Source organism: Cebus imitator, unplaced genomic scaffold (genome assembly GCF_001604975.1).
Source record: "Cebus imitator isolate Cc_AM_T3 unplaced genomic scaffold, Cebus_imitator-1.0 Scaffold2, whole genome shotgun sequence".
NCBI lineage: Eukaryota > Metazoa > Chordata > Mammalia > Primates > Cebidae > Cebus > Cebus imitator.
Genome location: NW_016107317.1, coordinates 3,667,472 through 3,693,121, shown reverse-complemented (window position 1 = coordinate 3,693,121; position 25,650 = coordinate 3,667,472). Strand labels below are relative to the sequence as shown.

The following is a 25,650-nucleotide window of genomic DNA, read 5'->3' as shown; positions in this document are numbered from 1 at the left end:
AACCTCCGCCTCCTGGGTTCAGGCAATTCTCCTGCCTCAGCCTCCTGAGTAACTGGGATTACAGGCACGCACCACCATGCCTAGCTAATTTTTTGTATTTTTGGTAGAGACGGGGTTTCAACATGTTGACTAGGATGGTCTCGATCTCTTGACCTCGTGATCCACCCGCCTCGGCCTCCCAAAGTGCTGGGATTACAGGCTTGAGCCACCGCGCCCGGCCCTCGTTTCCTTATTTTATCTCCTCAGTACTCTGTGAGATCAGTGTTTAGGGGTGACACAAGGAGCCATACTCTGTTTGACTAATGTGAAAATTAAGGATCAGTGAGAACTGGAATTTGCAAAAGTCACTGCCAGATAATGTTAGAACTGGACCAGAAGATAGGAGTTGGTATAAAACTAGAACAGCGTGCCTTTTTTTTCATCAAAATGCAGTTCAGTTTATTGCTTTTGTAAATTAGGGATTGTGTTTCTTGATTTTTATTAAAGTAGAATATAATGTTAACTGAGTTTAGTTCAAATTAAAAAAAAATACACAGATGTATATGAATATATGTATGTGTATATACACAGGATTTTAAGGACAGTTCGTGTGTGTGTGTATGTTTGCGTGTGTGTGTGATCGCACATGCCTACCAAGGAAATTGTTAATCCTCTAGTACATCGCATTACAGAGGCAACTACAATAAGATCTAGCTTTTGCCTTACAGACCAGATGGCTATACCTGATAGGCTCACAGACATTCAGAAGTTCATCTGTTCCTCAGATTTCTTTAACTATTGTGATTTAGTAGATATTAAATGTACCAACTTAACCATCGTTAAATGTATGTCGTAAAGTATATTCACATTGTTGTGCAGTCATCATGACCATCCATCTGTAGGAGTTTTTCATCTTCTTGAATGGAATCTCTGTGCCCCAAAACAGTAACTACCCATTCCCCACCCTCCACAGCCCCTGGCAGCCACCATTCTACTTTCTGTGTCTCTGAATTTGACTATTCCAAGTTCTCCATTTAAGTAGAATCATATAGTATTTTTTCTTTTGTGTCTGGCTTATTTCACTTAGTGTAATGGCTTCAGAGTTCATCCAAGTTGTAGCATGTATGAGACATGTCTGTTTCCTTTTAAAGGATAAATAATTCCCTAATGTAGACATACCACATTTTGTCTATTCAGTCATCTGTGAATGGACAACACTTGGGTTACATCTAACTTTTGGCTCTTGTGAAGAATGCTGATATGAACATGCGTGTACAAATATCTAGTCTCTACTTTCAGTTCTTTTGGGTATGTATCCAGAAGAAGAAATGCTGGGTCATATAGTAATTCTATGCTTGATTTTTTTTGAGGAGCTGCCATACTGTTTTCCACAATGACCACACCATTAAAGAGATGTTTTAAATGAACAAACAAAAAAACCAACAACAAAATTTTTATAGTCGTATGAATTTTAAAATGAACTTTTCTAAAATAGGATGAAGATAGCGGCATTGGATTTCTTGTGTAGCTAATAATTCTATGAAGTGTGGTCTGTGTCCTTATAGGTAAGTGGTAGGCACATTTAAATTAGTATATTGGTTTCTCTTTGGAGAATTATGGAGTTTGGAGACATTAGGGGAATAACAGGTGAGTCTAAGTTTTTCCAAAAAAAAAAAATCAAAAAACATACGTAGAGCAGAATACAGTTGGGAAGATTCCCATACAAATGAAAGAAACAGATACAATTATCTCAGATAATCAACTCTACTTCCTGAAAGTGTCAACTTTGTTCACTGATCTAGTCTGCCTTCCAGAATGCCCGCATAGTTATTTTCTTAAACTTTAGTAATATGATTGTTATCCCTTATCATCTCCTCAAAGATTAGGTCCAAATTCCTTTATATGCTCTCCAAGGCTCCTCACAATCTGGCATCAAGCATTTATTCATCACGTCTTCTTTTTATATATTCTATATTGCAGCCACACTGTATATCTCACTATTCCCTGAAATTCATATCCTTTGTATATGTCTGGAATGCTCTCTAACTACCTATACAGCTACCACCTGGCACACTCCTCACTGTCTTTCAAGACCTGATTTTACTATCTCTTCCTATATGAAACCTACCAGCAGCTTCCATAGGTAGACTTTCCTAGTATGTTGTTCAAACCATGATAATGTTTACTGAAATGCATTGTAATTATGTTTGTATATCTATCCATCTTGTTAAACTGAATGTTCCCAGAGGAGAGAAACCATGTTTATTATACGTCCCCATGTAAGCCACAATACCTTGTAGGAATAAATGTCCAAAAAACACCATATGAACATCTTATGTGATTTTGCTCACTCCATAGAATGTTTACCTTTAATAAATAACCATTGCATACATAAGCTCAAATCCCTTTAATAATTTCAATATTATTAATATACTGAATATATATGTATTGGATATAGGTAGAAGTATTGAGCATGCAATTTTTCTCTTCATATTTAATATACTGGATATATGTGTTGGATATAGATAAAAGTATTAACCATGCAACTTTTTTTCTTCAGTAGCTATGCAGATTTCCAGACACCGATCTCATAGGCATTCATACATTACCCCAGAGTCCTCTTATCCTAGGAGAAAGTATCTCATAATCCACACTTAAATGTTAATGACATGATACATTATTGCTCCCAGAAGCGTTTGTAGTTTAAAAGTGGTTCCTGTGGATGAAAGTGCTTAACTCAGAATGAATTAATTTCCAGTGGTAGAATTTTATTCACCTTGTCTCCTGTGTAAATGATATGTTTTAAGGAAACAGGATGATACTCTCTCAACCCTAAAATCACACTGGACAGGCAGGCTCCCAAGAGCACCTGTGAATCGTTAGCATCTCCAGAGTGGTGTTAACAGTGGGAATATATTCTGTTTCCTTAGGCTGCTGCTTTAAGGGCTTTGCCCTTTTGAAATACATTTGTTCTTCTTATGCTGCCTCCTAATAATCTGCATGTCAGAGAAATGTGGTTTATTTCACGGCGCTTAGTCTGACTTACAAACTGTTTAAGAATTTCTTTTTTCACATGTGTAGCCATTTATATTTAAACCAGTTTCCACCAACCAGTTATAAATATGAGTGAATATTTATTAGCTGACTTGACATCTAAAAGGATGATCTTTCTGCTGAAAGCAAAATATTTTGAGTCAGATGTTTGAACTCTTTTTAGTCTAGATTACTCAAGAGGAAACAAATAGCAAGATTCCATTTAATTGCTTGTTATTTTGAAGAAGGAAATGTTATGTGTATTTTTCTTCCCCTAAGGGCCACGTCCAGGGCAGTATCATTTTGGTGTTTTTATAGGTCTGTGAGATATTTCCAATGTTTCGGAACTAGAAAACAAGTGAGATTGGCATAAATCTATCTGGAAAGTGTAATGTTTCAAAGCTTATCTAAGTAGTTGTTCTTTCAGGTTGAAGATGTGGTATTCTTTGTACTAAAGTCCTATTGGTATAATAGTTTCATTAAAATTTGTAAACTAATATATGCGAGGGACATACCTGAATCTAGGCATGGATTATGTAGATATGAAATGTTAATACATATCTGTGTATGTGTAATTGTGTGTGTGTGTGTGTGTGTGTGTGTGTGTGTGTGTATGCTTAAGTGTGTTTAAGTTACTATCAAGCATTCTAAAGGGGGATAGGTCACACATGCAGGCATAGCATAGAAACTGAGTTTGGGCTCTTGTGTTGGTTTTCCTGTGTTTGAGACTTTACCAGGTACTAACTGTATGATACTGGGCAAGGCACATCATTCTGTGCCTCAGTTTCCTCATCTGTAAACTAGGAATAAAAGTAAATTATTAAATATTGGTGACACAGTTGATTCAGAGAGATAAAAGAATTACCTTTTAAAAAAGTGACTTTTTTGAAGCCAAATATATTAGTTAATTTAGCAGATTGAAGTCATAAGGTTGTTTATCATTAAGAGACTATGGTATAAAGATGGACACAGGTATGTAATAGTTTATTCTTTATAATATACCTTACATAACCAAATTTTGACTAATTTTAAAGTCTTCTTTCTCCTGACCATATGTTTATGGAAATGTTCTGTTCTTTGAAACCTTGCTGGGTTTAGAAAATGTATGTCCTTTGTCTATTTTGTGGTAGACTTCAATTTTGTCTAATCAGTGTTTGAAAGAAATGGCACTTGTATGGACTTCCTTCCAAGAAAAACATTGGGTGTTTCAGGAAGTGGTCTTGGTGAGTCAGAGCATAGTACTTTTTCCTCTGAGTCAGTTTTGAACCTCCTTGATATAAATAGGCATACTTTTACCCAAAGTTTTGCTTTTCAGATGTTAAAATCATCACTGATGCACGGCTACACTAACTGCAGTGCCTTCATTAGATTTTCTGCTCAGTTGGCATTGAGGCTCTTATCTAGTTGTGACAGTAGAAATTCTGTGGAATAAATTCCTTTTTAAAATTTCTATTTAATTCTGTGCTTCTAAATTAGTTTCTGTTTCATACCAATTTTGCTTCAGAAAGGAGTGGAGTCAGGTGATCATTTGTGTAAATTTTAGAGGAATTTATATTGGTGATAATTATACTTTAGTCATTAGAATTCTATGACTTCTTTTTTTAGCACACACATATAAGTCTTTTATAGCACAATTTCAGTTCAGGGATTATTTTGCAAAAGACTGTACTAGTTAGCCACACACTAGTTGTTTAGAAGATACAAAAGAATATAGTAGAGTGGTTCTTCATAGCCATATTAAAAACATTAAACATGATAAATAATTGCCAGTTAACTAGACATTGTTAATATTCAGTTGGTTAGGGAAGACTTTTTTTTTTTTTTTTTTTTTGAGATGGAGTCTCCTTCTGTCCCCCAGGCTACCGTGCAGAGGTAAGATCTCAGCTCACTGCAGCCTCCACCTCCTGCGTTCAAGTGAGTCTCGTGCCTTGGCCTCCAGAGTAGCTGGACTGCAGGTGTGTGCCACCATGTTCAGCTAATGTTTGTGTTTTTAGGGGAGATGGTGTTTCACCATGTTGGCCAGGCTGGTCTTGAACTCCTGACCTCATGATCTGTCCACCTTAAGTTCTGGGATTACAGGTGTGAGTCACTACACCCAGCCAAAGGGTAGACTCTTGAAAAGGGGTGGGAATTGAGGAACTGAGAAATTGCTAAATCGGAGGGAAAAGCAGTGCAAAGGGCATTTAGTGTAAGAACAGACACTAAAAGGTGAGTCAGTCAAGATATGCCCAGGACAGAGTGGTGGGAAAGAGGGGTTTATATATAGGCATATTTGAGAGAATATGGATTACTGGAAAAATTATGTAAGGCATAATTGTGGTGAACATTAGATGGGTACACTAAAAAGTTGTCTGTGTGAGTATGTAGTTGGTAATATTGTTTAATTGTTGTATATTTCTCTTGAGTTGTAATTGGTTGACTGCAACTTGTTTGTACTTTAGTGAATTTCATTTTATAACTAGTATTTAAAGAAAACATCTGTATTTCTCTTAAGTATATAATTAAGCAGGAAAATAAAGGAACTGGTGGATATAGCTGTCAAATCATCTATGCGTGCTTTTGCATATAATCATAACAATCATTCTTATTTTACAGATGAGTAAACCGAGGCTGAGAGGGGACAATGACTTGTCTAAGGTCACAGAGAGATGTTAGGATTTACATTCAGGGCTGCCCATCTTCGTACTATTTTGTTTTTCACTATGGCAAAATATCACAATAAAAGCATTGGGACATACTCAGTAAGTTTTTATTATTTCCAATAGCTATGAAAAAGCAGCTCAAAGGCATTTTTCTTCTCAACAGAAGTATTACTTTCTTTTAGGAATGGGTCTTTAGATCCTAGGAATAGTTCTTTAGATCCTAGGAAACTGCCTTGTGTGTAAGCTTGCTCTCTTCCTCTTGGGGAGCAGCTTTCTGGAAGGTTTGCAGGGGAAGTGAAATCGGTGGAGGGATCATTTGTAGGTTGTGGTGATCCATTCTGTGGATCATCTGTCCTTTGCCCATTTATATTAGTAGATTGATGGTCATTTTCATTTTTTAAAAAATCTGAAGCATCTGGGCCTTGATTCGTTGGAGTCTTTGATTTTCATTCTTGACATATACAGCAATTATAAGAATATGCTACTTTGTTTTATCCTATTTCCTTCATGGTAGGGAAGCAGTCATGTGGCTCTTGGCAAAACTGACCTTCCCCGAGGTTTCAACAGAGGCAATTGAGATTAAACACCATTCTTGTAAACACTGAATCTCCTATCTCATAAATTTCAAACTGGTGTCCTAGAAAAAATTCTTTGTTAGCATCTCGAATGGAGCAGCTCAGTTCTTAGGAGAGCAGGGAAAGACATGTTTTTCCCAGCTAAGTAGTTTGAATGTGCTGCTATGTGCTGCTACGTGCTATTCCCAGGGCTTCTTAGCAGCTAATTTTTTTTTTTTTTTAAAAAGGATGAAGATTTATTTTTCCACTCCATTTGAGGAAAATAAGGAAGTTGGCTGGCAATAAGAGAGAGCAACATGGAGAGGCTGGAGGAGAGAGATGTCTGTTTACTGTGTGGATGAAGTTAATTTAAAGAGGCGGGGCTGGGGAGTATAGTTGACACAGCTTGTTCTTTTTCTTGAGTAGTTCTTGTTAGAAGCTAGAGATGCTGAATATTTTGTTTTAACTCACATGGTTAAAATATTTTCTAGTAAGATTTTAAAATTACATTTAGAACATTGTTTTCTTCTGTCTTTTCTTATATGGAATATTTGAGATAAATATCTTCATTTGGCCATGTAATAAAATATTCACAGGCATAATTTTTTAGAAAATATTTTAGGAAATTTTAGAGCTTTCCTATTTTACCTTTATTCAACAGTTTCAGAAAGCCTTTTAAAATACATATTTCTTTCATAACCATTCATATGTCCCCATGATTTGTAAAACACGTTGCCTCAAAATTGGATATAAAAGTCAATTCTGTTTTTATTGATAGCTTTTATACCATTGGAAATATGTTCCCATAGATAAATTTCTATAATAGGCACCAGCTTCATAGAACAAAGTCAAGGTGATGCCATGTCTTTTGGAATTTGGTGATTCTTTTGTCACTCTAGGGTCCATTGTCTTTATTCTGGTACTACCTTGGCCTTTATACTGATACTATTTCTAATAATCCTGATCATCTACTGCTTGGACTTCCTAAACTTTCAGATTCCAGATCCCTTTTTTTCTTACTTATCAGTAAAGCTAGATTATCAGTTCTTTTTTGTACAGATGTATGGACTATCATCTATAATTTTTGGCAAAAGAAAAAATTCCTTGTAGTTCTTTTTAGAGGTCATGTGATCGTGTGATTTTTGGGTAAAAAACTCTAGCCATTATTTTCCTGTATGTGGCAAAGTGGTTGAATTTTATCCTATATCTACTATTTATCACCCCTTTGACAATGAACACATTATTAAACTCTGTACCTAGTTTACTCATCTGTAAAGTGGGAATGATAAGCATTCCTTCTTCATGGGGACAGTTGTGACAATTATAAGAAAATGACACATGAAAAGCAGTTAGAATTGTGCCTGCCATTGCCCCTTCCTCTTCCTGCTGTCACTGCTATTGCAGTTAGTAGTAGTTTAGATCTCCATCGTACCCTGATTTTGTATAATCATTTGGCCTACAATGAAGAACAGCAGTTATGCTATGTAAGTGATATCCAGTTTATTTAATCAAGAGCTGGAATTAATTTGGGGGGTTATTTAGAAAAGTAAAATTTTTTCTTCCTATATGGAACACAGGTAAATCAGATTGTGCTTTTCCCTCAAGCTTTCCCTTCTTCAGTCTACAGGCCATTTTTCCTGTTGCTTAGAGATGGGAACTGTTGGAATAGAAAGAAAAAAATGGAAAGAAAGAAATGCAAATGTTGCCCTTATGATAATTCCCCTCTTCAAATTTCCTCTTCCTTCTAATCTAAAAGAGCCTACTTACCCAAACAAATCCATCTTAAATTCCCAAACAAAAATCTACATAATGTGATCCAGGAACATGAAGGTCCTTTGGTCATTCTCCCTTCCCTGCTAATCCAAACACCTTTTTTCACTTACTAATTCATTGAAAAGGGGTATGTTTCTTCTTGGTTTTAATTCCAGATGCTCATGTTTAGGAATGTAATTCCTGGCAAATATTTTTGGGGGTTTATAAATCGACACTGGTCTAAAAGTGGACGTGTTAAAAAAGTCCCATTTCTGCCCAAGTGGAATAGTAGTTCAGGTGTTTTTCTTTGACTTTCTGATTCATCTAGTCCTTGTTCTTTAAGTTGGAAAGTCTCTAAAGTTAGTGTTTTATATATTTTACTGTTTTATTTTTGTGTTTCTTCATCCCTACTGTATTTTATTTTGTTTTTCTCATGTTCAAACTGCTACCTGAAATAGAATAAATAATAGCATTCTCATTCAGAGTTATTTTTACATATTTTCTGTCAACAGAGTACTGTTTCACCTGTCTTGAAACATTAAAAACACTTTCAATAAATGCATAAATTCTTTGTTTTAATGATATACTAATTATCTTGGATTTTAAATAGGAAAATCTTGAGATAACATTTTCAGAATGAATCTCTCAGTCCCATACTTCTGAGAAGTTCATAGCTAGGTTTGACTCAGTCTGTGTTTGTAGTTTTACAAATGATGTCTGTTTTATTTTTACTTTTAAGTAAATTAGCAGAGGTTGTCATATTTATTCATTTTCTTACTTCGTGCTCTTCTCCCACTAGATTGTAAGCTCCGAAGATAGGAACCCTGTCTGTTTTGCTAACTGTGCACTCAATATGTGGAGCTACCCTGTCTAGTGTGGTAGCCTAGTCTACATGCAGTTATTAACATTTAAATTTAAACTAATTTAAATGTAATAAAACTTAAAAATTCAGTTTCTCAGTGGCACTAGCCACATTTAAAGTGCTCAACACTTGTGTTCAGCTACTGTATTGAGTAGTGCTAACATAGTGCATTTCTATTATTCTAGGACGTTGTAATGGACTGTGCGAGAGCACTGATGGGCACATTCTGGTTATGTAGTAAATATTTGTTCAAAGAATAAGTGAATGAAGTAGTACTCAGATTGTCAGGTGCCAATTAATGTTGAATGAATCTTGTTTGAATAATCATGTTTAAAGGTTCTGCTAGTTTTTAATTAATCCATGTTGACATTTCCCCAGCCAACTTCAAAATACTGGACTTACCATTCCTAAAAGGAAAGTATATAATACTGGTTAAAAGCACAACTTGTTGCTGATGTCATGGCCAAATTACCTTTACTTATAACTTTGGTAAGTCTCAGATTCTCATTAAAATGGGAATAAGATGTTATTATTACCTCTTAATGTGGTAACAATTAAGTAAGATAATGCATGTAGAGTGCTTGCACAGTGGCTGACATAGTAAATAAGTGAGCATTATAAGTGACATAATAAGTGACATAATTAGTGAGCATTATTGTTTTTGCAATAGTGAAATAGTGAGAAATGTCTAAATTTACCTCAGTTCATGGATAACTTCATGGTTATGAAGAACTTTACTGCTGGTTTTGAGAACTTCTATTGTTATAATTTAACATTTTTCAAAGGTAATGCTATTTACAGTCCAAGCTTATATTTGCTGACTTTTAAATATGAAATGTAATAGACTCAATTATTTTTTCACATTGGAATTACCTTTTTTGTTCTTCCTGTAATTTTTATGACTGTAAGTATGTAAACTCTCAAGAAGAGAGTTTCATATTACTTTTATAGGCAACTTGAATTTTAAAACTAATGCACAATATCTCTGCTTTTATTTTGAAGTAGTTCACAAATAATTTGTTTCCAGCTGTAGCTATTTAAATAGGCTTCTCTTTGGGAAAAAAATATTAATAAAAATGGATAAAGTAGTTGTCATTTACCTAAGGATGAATTCCAGGTTTTATTTAGGCACCTAACTCTGCTATGATTTAATTTCTAGAAAAGCAATTAAAGCAAGAGCTTTTTATGAACAGTAAAGTCTGACTTAACTGGGGATATTGCCTCATTTTCATGCTTTAGAGTATTGTTTCTTCTCTGGGATCTGAAAACAGAATTTGTTGTTACAATAACAATAGGTAGTTAAACATATACTACCAAAATACCAGCTGACTTTATCAAATGTAAATTTCCTTCATTTCTTGTGTTACTTTCACTCTGGTTATTATGGTATCTTTATTTTTAGTATAAACTGGTACTCATATTTCTTAGTCCACCTGAGCCTCTCAAGTTCATATTAGAGGTGACTTGAATTTTTCATCTGAGTTTTTCATCGACAAATATTTCTTAACGTTTAGACAATCAAAATTTGCTACAGAAAAATGGCAGACTAAGCATATAAATTTCTTTCTTTTTTTTTTAATTTTACTTTGAATTCTTGGATACATGTACACAATGTGCAGGTTTGTTACATAGGTAAATGTGTACCATGATGGTTTGCTGCCCTTATCAACTTGTAACCTAGGTATTTAGCCCTGCATGCATTAGCTATTTGTCCTGATGCTCTCCCTTCCCTTGCCCCACCTCCAGCTGACAGGCCCTGAAATATGTTGTTCTCCTCCCTGTGTCCATGTGTTCTCATTGTTCAGCTCTCATTTACAAATGAGAACATGCAGTATTTGATTTTCTGTTCCTGTGTTAGTTTACTGAGGATGATGGCTTCCAGCTTTATCCATATCTGGGCAAAGGACATGACCTCATTGCTTTTAATGGCTGCATAGTATTCCATGGTGGCATATTCATTTATTTCACTTCCTTCAAATAAAATAACAGTAAAGGGATTTTTAAAAGGTAGAAAGCCAGTGAGACAAAGGGACTTTGTAAAGCCTGTGGATAATTATGACTAAGCTAGAAGTCCTTAGATGCTGAAACCTAAGCTGCTATTGAGAGACATTGAGAAGCAACCTGATTTTCACTTCAGAACCTCCAACCAACTCAACAGTGAGAGTGAGGCTGAAAATAATAGGATTTGTTAGTCGTGTGTTTAAAGTGAACGTGGATCCCAGATGCCTTCACACTCCAGTAAAACTGGTAGTTTATTATGTGGAGAATGTGAACTAGAGAACTTGGCTAGGGATACCAAGGCAAAGACAGAGGGTGAAAGATGAAATGAAATGCTTACTAAACAGTGAGATACCTTGGCTGAATTCTTCCATTTATTACCAAAGTTTTGGCAGTCAGCTTTACATTCTCTAAACATGAAATTGGAAGATAATTCCTTGGAGAACCTGATCAATCTATGCAAAAGACCTATAGACACTGATGGCTGGGGCCTCCCAACAGGACGGCTGTGCAGTGAAGCCCACTTGTTCATAAGCCCCACTCATCTACACTGACTTTGCTGTCAGCTTTTCAGAGTTTCATCTTCAATATGAGTAATAACCAGTAATCACTAGAGATTTAAAGCAATTCAGAAGCCAAAACAAACCTAGAGAAAACAAGGAAATCGCCAGAAAGAGACAATGAAGGGAGAAGAAAACTTAAAAATATTACCATGGATATTCTCAGAAAGATCAGAGAATATACTGTATCGGAAATTAAGTGTAGATATTATAAGAAAAGGAACTTTTAGGGTCTAAAAATGTACTCCTGAAAAATGAGAACTGGTAGAATAAATAAGAAACTCAAGATGTTTTTTGAAATAAAGAGGAGGAAGCTACCCAGAAAGTAGAACAAAAATATTAGGAAATGAAAGAAAAGAGAAAATACAAAAATAGAGACAGACCAGGATCTGAGCAATTGAATTTTTTAGGAAAAAAAAAAAAAAATATATATATATATATATATATATATATAGAGAGAGAGAGAGAGAGAGAGAGAGAGAGAGTAAGGAAACTATCAAAGAAATAGCAAAAGAAAATTTCCTGAACTTTAAGGACAATGATTTTCAAGCGTGAAAAGGCCTATTATGTTTCCAATAAACTTAGTTTTTCAAAAAACATCCATACCGATGTATAGCACCATAACATTTCAGAACATCAGGGGAAAAAATGAAGATCCTAGACTCCAGACAGAAGAAAACAGACAGGCTCTATACAAAAAATTGGGAGTCAGAGTGGGCCCTGACATTCAGCAGAAGCCATTGAAGACAGAAAGAACTGCAATGGCTTCAAAATTCTATGGCCAAAGAAAATAAGTAAATAAAAACCCTTTCAATCTATAATTGGAAACCAAGACAAACTGTCCATCATGTATACAGGTAGAATAAACATAGTTTTTAATCATATAAAATTTCAAAAATGTTCTTTTCTAATACTGTTTCTCAGGAGGTCCCTGAAGTATGTGCCCTACCAAAATAAAAAAGTAAAAGCATGGAAAGAGGAAGGTCTGGGATCCAGGACTAGACAGGAGGAAGATGAAGGGGATACACAGGGTGGTGAGGAATGTGGATCCCATGATAAAAACTGTGTGGAGCTTTAGAGAGTAATCGGTTCCGAGTGGAACAGTCATACATCTGGGAAAGAAGCCTGTAGAAAGACAGCAATGTTAGAGTAATGATAGAATGGGTAGTGCTTCAATGTATTCAAAGGAGGGTTCCGCTTCTGGTGGTCTAAAGTAATAAAATTAACGAAGGGTACATAGGAAAACTAAGAGTTAGGGGGAAGATAATTATTAACAAAAAGAAGACAAATGTACAAAAATGGAAGGATAGTCTTAGTATACTATGAATAGCATTTAAATAGATTAAGTAAACACTGAATTTTAGTAAAAAATGTGGCATATCTGTAATTTGTCCTTTGTGATATGATTCTTACTTCATCTCCAACCTCATGCCTCATAACTTCCTACCAAAGTACTGACAGTTTTCTAAGTGTCCAAAGCCATCTCCTGCTCTTTTCTTTTGCCTTCTGGCTTACTCAGCTCCTGCATCACAGTCTGTGAAGAAAGGCAGTTATGAACTGAATGTCTCCCCTTTCCAGCCTGAGGCGCAGGCCTTGCATACTGTCCTTCTGCTTGCCACATTGTACTACAAATGATCCTGGTGATGTCTCTCTGCCCCATTTTAATATATATTCGTAAAAATCATTATCTTTCTTTCTTTTTTTGTTATTTGTATTTTTGGGGGGGTAGAAACAGAATCTTACTATGTTGACCAGGCTGGTTTCAAATTCCTGGCCTCAAGTGACCCTCCCACCTTGACTTCCCAAAGTGTTGTGATTACAGGCATAGTAAATCACTGTGCCCAGCCTCTCTTGCCTGTTTTGGTCTAGTCATTCTTTGAGGGAGATTTTATCCTCTAGATCCACCCCTAATCTAGTTGTCCTTGAACTTTATACTTTGCTGTCTTCTATTGCCCATAATGTGGTCTTTTTTTTTAAGATGCTTCCTGCCCGCTAAAATTTCTTTATAAGCAGGAAATCTTTCAAGAAAAGCTTTATTTGTCCTAGGTTTTCTGTGCGTTAGATGAGGTACTAGAGATTTGTTTTCTTAGTAGAATTACCTACTGACAATCTGGCTTAATTTTTTTATATTCAGCCAAGTGTAGACAGTTACTGGAACTGATTTTTTGTTTGGTTTTGATTCTTCTTTGTTGCATTACTTTCCAGCAGCCTATTGTGACTGCCTCTATTCTTGAAGATAAATGAAAAATAGCATTTTGAAAAGTGTGCATTTTTATCTTTGTGAACAAAATGTTAAGAGGCATAGAATAATAGGAAGAAGGAACAGTTAAGAATTGAGGGTTTTATGTTATCTGCTCAGTCATGAACTTTTCATAGACTTATAAAGTTATACATGTTGCTCTTGATACAGTCTGACACTTAGAAAAAGTATACAAAGTATTCTGTTGGAAAGCAAATACCTTTCCCCATATAATCATTCTGCTGGCCGTTGGATCTTTAAAACCACACATTGCTAAAATAGAACTGACAATTTGAAACAATGAATAATCCTTGATAAGATACAATGCCTCTGTGTTCTCTTATCAACATAATCAATGTTAGAATATTATAGCAGGCAGAAAGAGAGGAAGTTGAGATAAGAAGGAGTGAATATCAATAAAATATATGAGAAGTAGTTTGGGGGTAGTGTAAGTATGTGCATTATAATACACTAGAAAGATTTATTTAACCTTTAAAAAATAGAATTCTTAGGATTTTTTAAAAAGTCGCATTTGGTTTAACAATAAAGTTTTTACTTGTAGTAATATTAGGAAGATGTATTTTTGATTTAGAAAAATGGGATGAATTCAGTACAGCAGTTGCCTAAAGGTACTATTTTGCACTTCGTAGGTTGTAAGCATTTATAAAGATATATTGTATATTTTATAAAACATTGATCCTCCTAAGGAGCTGTACGGAAATGCAGTGAATCACCTGCAGTATTTTGTTTACTGCTTAATGTCCTTTGCTCTAGGTGATGCAGAGGAAGGTAATGATGTGGTGACAAGGTGGTTAAATATTAAAATATTTTATCTCATGTGTGGGTTAGAGCTCTTCTTGCTGTACCTGTAATGTTTTATGATTTACTATTTTTAGAGGCCATTTAAGACACTAGAATGAAATTTAAATTCAGGAGTTTCAGCCTCATTAAAGGTGATATTACCAACGTTTCTCCTCTCCTGGTCCACTTTCTTCCCCTGCCCCCAGCCTCTGCTAACTACTGTACTACTTTCTACTTCTTTAAATCCAACTTTTTTAGATTCTGTATAAAAGTGAAATCTCTGTGCCTGGCTTATTTTACTTAACAATGGGCACAAAGTTACAGTGAGGAGGAATAAGTTCTAGTGACCAATTGCACAGCACAGTGACTATAGGTAATACTAATGTTTTGTATATTTCAAATTAGCTAACAGAGAGGGTTTTAAATGTTATTACTGGAAAGAAATGATACATATTTGAGGTGCTGGATATGCTAATTAGCCTGATTTAATTATATCCTAGTTACACATGTATCAAAACACCACATTGTATGCTATAAATTTATACAATTATTATTTGTCAATTAAAAATACAACTTTTTAAAAAGATGTTTTTAGAGCATGTTTTTCTGTCTTCCCACCTAGCTGGTTTATGTCAGGCTCTGCTAGGTCTTTATGTGTTTGCTTTTGTAAAATATGTTGAACTGTACTAATTTAGCATTATGGTACTATTAAGGAAAAAGGATATTTAGCATTAAAGATATATCATATTTAATCCTAGTTTTCTCAGTAAATACTCTTCCCTTCCAAAAACTAGCATTTTTAATACCTTATATTAAAAAAATTGTTGATTAGAATAAAGAATATAATTGAACATCAGAGTGAAAAAACTGAAAACTTTTGGCAAGCACACAGTGATCGAACTATCACACAATGGTGTAACTTACGGGAAAGAAAATAGGACATAAGTTAGTCAGATCAGAGGTTGAGTTCTGCTTCTAATTTTAGCTTCTTGTTACTGAAACGAGAAAAGTTCCCTTGTCCCCCTCACAGGCCATGCGATGGGGGTTTGCCTCATTTCTTCAGTGCCCTGAGGCTCAGATCTGTAGGGGAGCATGCAGATAGGCAGGCTGTGAGGTTCCAACCCCACAGCAGTGTCTGGGGGTGAATGTTTACAGATGAAGCCCCGGTGGGCATGTGTTACAGGGTGCTCTTTTAGTTTTGCCATCTATAGGTGCCTTATGTTAACCAGCTCAATTAGACCCTCTTCCTTACTGTAAGGACAGAGGGCTCTCTGTATCCCAGGGTTCTTGCCTTGGTGTACCAGAAGAATTGGATCACACGTGGGCTTGGAGAATGAGTGCAAGATTTTATTGAGTGGAGGTAGTTCTCAGCAGTTGGAGGAAGCCAGAAGGGAGATGGTTTTCCCCTCGAGTCAGGCTGCTTGGCAGCCTAGGCTCTCCTTCAACTGCGCTAACCAAATTCCAAACTCCTTGTCATTCTGCAGGTCAGTGGCCTGCAGCATGATGGTGCCTGTTGGTGTGTTCCTCCCCTGATTTGCCCCTCAGTGTCTAGCAGCTTATGTGTCTGCCTGCTAGGTTCTCAGGGTTTTTATAGGCACAGGATGGGGTTGTGGCAGGCCAGGATAGTCTTGGGAAATGCAACATTTGGCCAAGAAAACAAAAATGCCTGTCCTCACCTAGGTCCATGGGGTGGAGCTCTAGCCAGGAACCACACCTTCCTCTACCCAGCACTTCCATTCCCCACTTCCCTGTTATTTAAAGGGACCACCCCCTTCCCTTTGGTATCATTACCACTTAGGCAAATGACTTAACTGCCTTGAAGTTGTCATCTCACCCACAAAATAGAGCCAATAACTATCTGATAATACTGTTTTAAGGATAAAGTGAGGTGATATTTGTAAAATGTCATATGAAGTGGAAGTTCATTGAATATTTTCTTTTCCTGTCTCCTTTGTATTCTCTTCTGCCTATGATTTTACTGTAGACACAGTTAAGACATTACTTTTCAGTCATTCATGGCATTATATGATTTTATAAAGTTTCAAAATACCACACAGATGGCAGTCTCTTTGTTTAAATTTCATCTATAAAATGAGAATGGAAAATAGTACTTTCTTCAAAAGCTAATGTGAAGATTAAATAAGACAATAGAATGCATTTAACATGATACCTGATGCAGGGTTAAAACTCAATAAATAGAAGTCACTCTTTTAAAAATTAGCATAGTATCCCAAGTCAGTACAATATCAACAGTGTTTTGAATTGAGATATTAGTAATTTCCTACGTATAGTATAACATCCAATAGCACATGTGTGCTGATGATGTCATTGTAGCAACTCAGGGAATGGACAAGAATTTGAAGGAAATACAATAGTAGTATTAGGATATGCCTATGGCTCGTCTTTGTGTTAGGCCTTCCTGTGAAATCCATCATAATAGCAAACATAATTAGTACTAAATTAGTTCTTTCCAAAGTTGCGTATCAAATTTTGTTGTAAGTAGTTTTCTTCAGCCACTTGTTCAGCAAACAACATTCTGATTTGATCATAGACTTTTTCTAAAATTATGTTCTAATTTATAAACAGCTTAAGAATTTTCTCATAATAACAAAGAAAGAGGGTCTAAGTTAATGATTTTAAGTTATTTATGTGTTGATTTAAAGGCATAAAGCTACTCCATTTACATTGATACTGGCCTTGAGAAAATACTGTTCTTCCACATGACCTAGAAATTACTGTGATACCTTCACAGGCATTAACCACATTATTGTTACAAGAGCTTAATGTCCTTATTAATTTTTTGAGTTTATTCACACATAAAAACTATTTGTTACTTGATGTTTGAACAAATAACATGGAAAAATACATGGTGTTATCTTTATTGATGGTACTCGTAAGATATATTAATACGTGGTTGCTCTAGAAGACACTGTAGGAGACAACATTTGTGATGATTTAAGAGGTTTAAAGAAGATTATTATTTTTTTTAAATGTTTTAAGCAAAATCATTGGTAGACAATGTCACGAAGCATTGGTAGAAATTAAGTTTCACTGGTTTTAGTTAAAATCCTAAGTAATGATAATGCCCCCTCCCACTTGGTTATAACTTAGACTGAGAGACATAAATTAAATTGAAACCTAGACATAGATGTTTCTAGATATTCTGTCATATCCAAACACACACTTTAGAAGATAAAAAAAATCAGTGATATTTTCTGACAACACAAGTCATTTGAAGGACAGTTAAATATGCAGAGAGTTAATAATTATGTGGCAGCAAGATTGGTTAGGTAGTTTTTTGACATTGACCCATGACTACATACTCATCTACCAATTTGAAAATTGATATTAGATGCAAGTAAGAGTAAAGAAAAGGAATCTAAAATGTACTTATATATGAGAATCTTAAAACTTTCTAATACAAATTTAATTTGCTGGGTTAGCCTTATAGCCTTGTTTATTTCTCCTTACAGTCATTTTTTTTCATGCATTCCATTTACTCTTTTTGAAAATTATAGTGTTTTACATTTTTGATGTGTTTAACTTAGATCTTAAATTTATCATTTATATCCTTCTAATTGTCAAAGAGTTTTATCTTCTGTAGAAAATAAAGTTAGAGTAACTATGACTTACTAAAAATGTTTTCATAATGACATGGATGCTGTTACTTAAAATCAAATACAGCTGACACTTGAGCAAATGCAGGAATTAGGGGTGCTGACCCCCACTCAGTCGAAAATCCGTGTATAAATTCGACTCCTCCAAAACATATACTAATAGCCTATTGTTTACCTAAGCTTTACAGATACTATAAACAGTTGATTAACATATTTTGCATATGTATTATATATTCTAAAATAAAGTAAGCTAGAGGAAAGAAAATGTTAAAAAAAATCTTAAGGAAGAGAAAATATGTCCACTATTCATTAAATAGAAATGGGTCCTCATGAAGGTCTTCATCCTTGTTGTCTTCATGTTGAGTAGGCTGAGGGAGAGGAAGTAGAGGGGTCGATCTTGCTGTCTCAGGGTGGCAGAGGTGGAAGAATATCTGCTTATAAGTACACTCTGCAGTTCAAAGTCCTGTAGATGGTAGTATTATGATGGCTTTAGTGTACACTTTCAGTAGAATTATGTAGTTAGTGTGATTACCTGCATTTGTGAGTCTTTAAACTTAAAAGTGATAAAGAAAACTTTATCTCCTTAGTTTTTAGGTTGCTTTAACAGTTTATATAAATAAAAACAGTTTTTCAGTGAGAGTTTATTGTTATTTTAAATTGTGTACATGGTGTATATGGGTATAAACTGTGGGTATGTCTTAAAAGCCTAGTGGAAAAAAGACAAGCATTTGTAATTTTTTCCTCTGCATGGTATAAACTGCAATTGCTCCATTTGGGTATTTGAAAGCTTCCATATTTGCCACATGAGCCACTGTGATAAGTGAAACTGTGATTCCCAAATGACATAAACTTTCCATATTTAAAATTCAATTTAGCAAATTGACATTTTCTATTCCCTTTTCTAATGTTCTCTTATTCTTTCTAACAGATCACTATTTTAAAACAAAACAGAGACCATGCATTTATTTAATTGTCATGAAGAATTAAACATGAAAAGATGAGTTGCTGTGGCTATCACTTTTCATTAAAACCAGCTGCTGTGGTTTTAAAATGCAAACGAGATCAAAATCAGCTCAAACCCTGGGGGTTTAATTTATATACTGAATAAACCAGCTTGCTTTGAAAGAACATTTCTTTTTTTTTTTTTTTCAATTTTGGAAGAAGCTTGCACATCTATCTCATTTCATCTTTACACTAGCACTGTGAGCTCAGAAGATGAAGAATTATCTCTATTTTACTGATAAGAATGTTGAGACAGAGGCTTGACTTTCCTAGTCCAATTAGTGCCAGGAATGGTGTTAAAATTCCAGACTTCGTGAATGTCTATATCCCGACCGTATTATCTCTAGTTCCATAATGTTATTCCAGGCCTCTGTTCTGGCCCAAATTATAGAATGTAGCAATGATGTGCTGTAGTTGGATCCTTTAGGGTTATGAGAGCAAATTGTGAAGAATTTAGGAATTTTGTAAGCTGCTGTTAAACCACCGACTGCTTGAAATTGGCCATGGTGGGAATATTTATACCATGGAAATCAATAAGCACTACAAATCAGGCCCTCTGCCTTGTCCCACCCTGAGAACTGGTTACCAGCACACCACTGATTCTATCTATAAACTGAAAAGGAAAACAACAAAAATGGAGTACAGCAATATAATATGAATGTAATTTTATAAGCACAGTCCATGTATAGAGCAGAGGCCAATCTTTCTTTGCTTCTTAATTTATAAATTTGCTTTTAAATAGTGGATAAATATAGATAATACTATCAGGAAAGCTTGATTCCAGTGTTTTGAGGGCCACTCTTAACCCATTTTTAAAGAACTAGGTCAAGTCTCAGCCCTTCGAGAAAGTAATGACCATCTTCATGGCCTTTTCCCTCTCTGATCTTCTAGCAGATTTAAAATAGAGTTACATTCATTAGAACTTAATTCCTTACTATTTGTTTTACATGAATTAACTTTGTTTCCCTAAGAATACAATAAACTCTTTGAAGAGTAGGACATGGATTTCCTTCTTTCTTTCTCTGAATAAATATTTAAAGAACACCTGTTCTGTGCCTGGTACCCTTCTTCTTCTTTGAAAAGCAGAAGTCATCAAACAAAAATTCATGCCTTTTGGGGGCTAAGAGTTTAGTGAAGTGTCAGGTATTAATTTAAGTAAATGAAAAGTTATGAATGTGATAAGTGCTTTGAAAAACTGTCTATAGTGTGGAGAGTGTCTGATAGTGGAATTTTATCTATTCAGGAAGGTCAGTAAAATCTTCCTCTGAGGATATTGTGATTGAACCAAGATCTGAAGAATGAGAAAGAATTAAAGTGACCAGATCTTAAATATTACTTCTTTATGTAGGCTTTCTGTGCCCTGCCAGTCTGAATTAAGTTCCCTTATTACATGCTTCCATGTTACAATCAATGTTCCCCTTGTAATAATATTAATAACTGCAACTTAAAATTTTACATTTATTCATTATCTGTTTTCCCCCACTAGACAGTTGGCCCTATAATTGGGACCATGTCTGTTTGGTTCACTTTGGTGGTACCAATATCCATCACAGGATCTGAAACTTAATAAATGAATATTTAGTCATGTTTCCACCCCCTTGGCCCGTAAAGCTGGGGTATGTTTTGCCTAACTCAGTTATTGAGACGACATTGTAATGAAATATACTTGAAAAGAAAAAAGTCAGAAACATAAGACAGGATCCAGGATAACTTAGTGACACAAATCTGGAAAGGACCAAATACCCAGGAGTGAATAGAAATACACTGGGTATAGCAGTGTTGTCTAGAAGAAAGAAAAGGCCATTCCATTTGGTGATAAGGAAGTTTTCCTCATTATTTATCTTGTTTGAAGGAAGTTTGTTCAATCTGTAAAATAGACTTAAAAATGGATTCTGAGGTTAACTAGCTGATGCTGATTTTTAAAATTATTTTCTTAAAAAAGTAAAAGATATGTGTAAATGAAAACTTTCTTGATAAAAGATGTATCCATGTGCATTTGTAACAAAGCACATATTTCAGTTAATAATTTGAGCTAATTCTTTTGTCAGATGTGCTTTGAGGGAAAGAAATAAAAGAAGGAAGGGAGGAAAGAAAACCACTTGTAGGCAAAAAGACTGGCAGGTAACTGTAATGTGATTTTCTGTAAATGATAGGGCTCTGGGTAATACTTTTTGCTTTTATACTTTTCTATTATTTCTCAAGTTTTTTAATTAAATGAGTTTATATTTTATAATGTAACAGTAAACAACATAACATCTCATAAAATTGATAGTTGATTATGAGTTTTGGCAGAATGTAGAATTATGCCTATATGCTTTGAGGACTCAGAACTATATTTTAGATTTTTCTTTTGTTCACCTAAATTTGCTTACAATATTAGCATATTAATTTTAAATGCCAATGGATCTTTGTTTAAGTGTTCCTCTATACATCTGGAGCCTGAGGTCTTTGAGGGTGGAAATCTTTATCTTTGTATTTCTACTATAATTCCTGGCAGTAGCACATATTTGTTGAATGGAAAACTTTTGAAACTGAGATGTCTTGACCTTTTTATTGACTTTAATCTATGTGTCTTTCTTTTTTTAGAACACAGGCGTGAAGGACACAATGAATGGTCATATTTCTAATCATCCCAGTAGTTTTGGAATGTACCCATCTCAGATGAAGTAAGTCGAAAGGTTTATATTTAATGTGTTTTGGGGGATTCGATTTGGTGATTTTAATTGTTTTGTATTTTTAATGAAAAGATTACTTATATTTTTTTGTATAGTTCAGTAATTCATTCCTCATTAATATGTAATATCTTTGTGACAACACATGTTATCATTAAAAGTTTTCTATGTTAAGAATAAGATGGTAAAGAGCCTCATGATAATGCTAGTGCTCTCACATTTGGACAGTGTTTCATTCTAGTACTTTATGCATTGTTGCTTTTCATAGTTGAATATATAGTCTACTTCAGAGCTTTGAATTTCCGTGGTGCATTGTATTATTGTTATTTGTAAAATATTGGTATTTGAGAAGGGCTAAATGTCATTTCAAGTAAGCCAATCAAGTTATTTACCATTATGTAAAACTAGAAAAGATCAGGCCAGCAAACAAAATAATTCCAGTGGGTCAAGGTATAACTTGAAATCACAACACTGACTTAATTGACTGTTGTCTTGTATATTATGATTAATGTTGTTATTTGATACTGGCCATTGTGGTATATATTTTACTCATCATTTTTTTTATAACAGGTAAGGGGTTTACTATTTCTAGAGAATAGAATAAAATGTAATTCTTAAATCATGATGCTAAAAGCCCTCAATCTGCCACAGCTTCTCCAATCTTTAATCTATTCTGGGAATGTTACATTAACTGCATCTTTCCACAGACACTGTGCTATTTCTTGAGTCAGTTCCACATACCTTTTCCTCACTTGATTCTCTGCCCGTTTTTAGAACTTCTTTCTATTTGGATTCTGCTTGAGTCAATGCGGTAGTAAAGTTTTCTTAGATATATTGATAAAGAGTTAGTCCTTTGATTTTCCATGTTATATCTATAGTTTCACCCAGATATTGCATTCTATTGTAATTATTTTATGTAATTATCTTATTGACAGCACCCTGTTTCCCCTCCCTTACTCCTTATTCTTCTAGGTTTTGGATCTTAAAAAAAAGTTTACTAAATAAATGAATAAAATTCAAATAAAGTACTATTGATTTTATATAACATGTTAGTAACAAGAGGCTAGATATAAGGTAAAGCAGGTCAAGTTTAATGATAAAGTGTTATTTAGGCCAACTGGATTGTCTGTTTCATTATATCCTAAGCTCGAATCCTTAAGAACTTGTTATAATTGGATTACCTTTCAGAACTTAATTCAATATGATAAACTTCAACTCTTTAAGATAGTTTCAACCATAGTGAATCTTCTTGGCTACAGTTCTGACATGGCATTTGAGGGGAGGCTGTGATGTGAACCAGCCTTGGTCCTCATTGTGAAAGTATGGTTTATATTTTATTCCATTACCACTCACCAGAGCAGGAGCTGACTCATTTTGACAAACTCAGTTAGTATCTCAATATATTCTTTTAAACACATGGTGATTATAGTGCATTGGAATTTTTATCTTCTAGTTGAGTTTCTATTACTTATGTTGGACTTTAACCCAACAGAATGACTTTTGCTTTTTTTCTTTTTTTTAACTGCAGTGGCTACGGGTCATCACCCACCTTTTCCCAAATGGACAGAGAACACGGTTCAAAAACAAGTGCAAAGGCCCTTTATGGTAGGTTTGTTTATTTGATAGGGTGTAATTCTGTTTCTAATCACTTTTCACAAATTACATTTTCAAAGTCATGGTTTGAACCCACACATTGTTAATATTGTTTGGAATGCAGTGGTGATAGCTAAATAAGGATTATTTTGAAGAGTTTTTATAAAAAGTGCCAAAGCTATGAACTCTGCTTGCTGTTATGCATTTTAGAACTACAGATGAAATGTATTGCAGTGCTTTCAAAAGTCCTATGCATGGCACCAATGCCCTAGGTGGCTTTTCCCCTTTACTACTTGTAATAATGTTTGTTGATCTTGTGACTGATCTAGTTGGTGGTAGGCTGACAGGTGACAAAACTTTTTCCTCATAGCTCTTGAATTTTAGGGGTTAGTATTAAAGTTATGTCAAATAGCTGTTAGATAATTTCTTTATGCACTGCAAAATAATTAAGTTTTTTCCCTGATCTTACTCCCAGTGACCTCTCTTGATTGTCTCACATATCCATACTGTTTTTTTACATTTCAAATATAAAATAGAAGTCATAACAAGAAGCTGAGGACTCCTGAAATTTACCACATATGTTTAGGATGGCATTTATTTGTATAGGGTCTGGATGGCCACTTGTATTGTATAACAATAAAGAATGAAAATAATATTGTGGTTAATACCAAAGACTCTGGAACCAGACTTCCTAGGTTCAAATTCAGTTATTTATTACCTGAGTGATCTTGGGCAAATGAATTTACCTGTGTGTGCCTAATTTTGCTTATCTGTATAATGAGAGTGTCTCATGGGGTTGAAATGAGCGTACAATAAGTTAGTATGTGCAAAGTATTTAGAACTGTACATGCCAAATAGAAAACACTGTATGTATTTGCCATTATTATTGCTGATGTTATCATTGTTATTATGTTCTATAGGAACCAACAGCATTTTCTACATTGTGGGATTCTTTTCTTTTTGCATTATCTAGATCTACAACTTCTTGGCTGTTGTAAGAATAAACAATTCTAAGGTTTTGTGATTGTTTTTCTACCTGTATTCTTAGTGAATTGGCATTATCACTGAAATCAGACATTCATAAAATGGATTTAATACCACCCATGCCTACACATTTTAGAGCCTTATTAATCTGATTATTGTTGATTTCAGTTTCTTAAGTATTGTGACATTTTTACCATGGTCTAATAGTTATGAATTGTAGATCTAGAGAATGTGTTCAATAAATATTTTGTCATTAATATGTGCTCAGAACAGGACCAAAAATATATGATTCCTGACTTTAAGGGACTTATAGTCTGTAGAATAACTTAAAGATAACAGAAAAAAGACATTTCTGATAAGAATAAAATGAGTAATTCCTTCAGTTTTTCATTTTTAGACAGATTATTAAGTGCATCAGTATGCTATGCCATGATCTTCATAGTCTTTATTTCTGTGTTTTCATTCATTTCAAAGATGACTAAGAGATGGCCGTTGCCTATGTGCCATTTTGATGCAATCGACTAGTAAATACGTTTTTGTTTATTTGTTTGTTTTTGTTGTTTGTTTGTTTTGAGACAGAGTCTTGTTCTGTCACCCATGCTGGAGTGCACTGGTGTAATCTCGGCTCACTCAAACCTCCGCCTTCTGGGTTCAAGCGATTCTCCTGCCTCAGCCTCCGAAGTAACTGGGATTTTAGGTGCTTGCCGCCACACCCAGCTAATTTTTACATTTTTAGTAGAGACAGGATTTCACCATGTTGGCCAGGATGGTCTCGATCTCTTGACCTCGTGATCCACCCGCCTCAGCCTCCCAAAGTGCTGGGATTACAGACGTGAGCCACCATACTGGGCCAATACATTGTTGTAATAAAGGGCTAAATGTTCTTAGATGGTAGTGTGTATGAGGTACAGTGGTGGGAGTTGGTCAGAAAGGATTTAATAGAGGAATTAAGCCTTGAGCTGAGCTGTGAAAGTTATATTGTGTTCTTCAGTCATTTCAGGGGCTGGAGGATGCTGCAGACAGTATGAAAGTCCCACTTTTTAAACGAGACTATCACCTCTGTGAAGGTGGCCCATGTTGGTCTTGTTCACTTCAGGATTCCCTGTGCTTATTGGCATAGTGGCTAATATATAATTTATGCTCAGTAAATGCTTATAGAATAAGTATAATGAATTAATGAGATGCAAGCAATTTGGTGTTAACTGGAGAGTGGATGGTGGTGCATTGGGAAATAAGATTTAAAAAATGAGTCAGGCACAGTGGCTCACGCCTGTAATCCCAGCACTTTGGGAGGCCAAGGCGCGTGGATCACGAGATCAGGAGTTTGAGACCAGCCTGACCAACATGGTAAAACCTTGTCTC

At 34.9% G+C, this 25,650-nt stretch overlaps 1 protein-coding gene across 3 annotated transcripts in view; it reads left to right on the top strand.

Annotated features, from left to right (window-relative positions):
- The window catches only part of EPS8 (epidermal growth factor receptor pathway substrate 8), a 169,145-nt gene that overhangs the window by 80,692 nt on the left and 62,803 nt on the right, over positions 1 to 25,650 (top strand). For 2 of the 3 annotated variants that reach the window (XM_017528665.2, XM_017528631.2), the window contains exons 2-3: positions 21,633 to 21,705; positions 23,240 to 23,316. In XM_017528665.2, coding sequence (XP_017384154.1) covers positions 21,647 to 21,705; positions 23,240 to 23,316 — 136 coding nt within the window. In that variant the 5' untranslated portion in view covers positions 21,633 to 21,646. Of the gene's footprint in view, positions 1 to 5,730; positions 5,754 to 21,632; positions 21,706 to 23,239; positions 23,317 to 25,650 lie in introns of those variants that run through there. The other variant, XM_017528639.2, reaches the window with a different exon arrangement.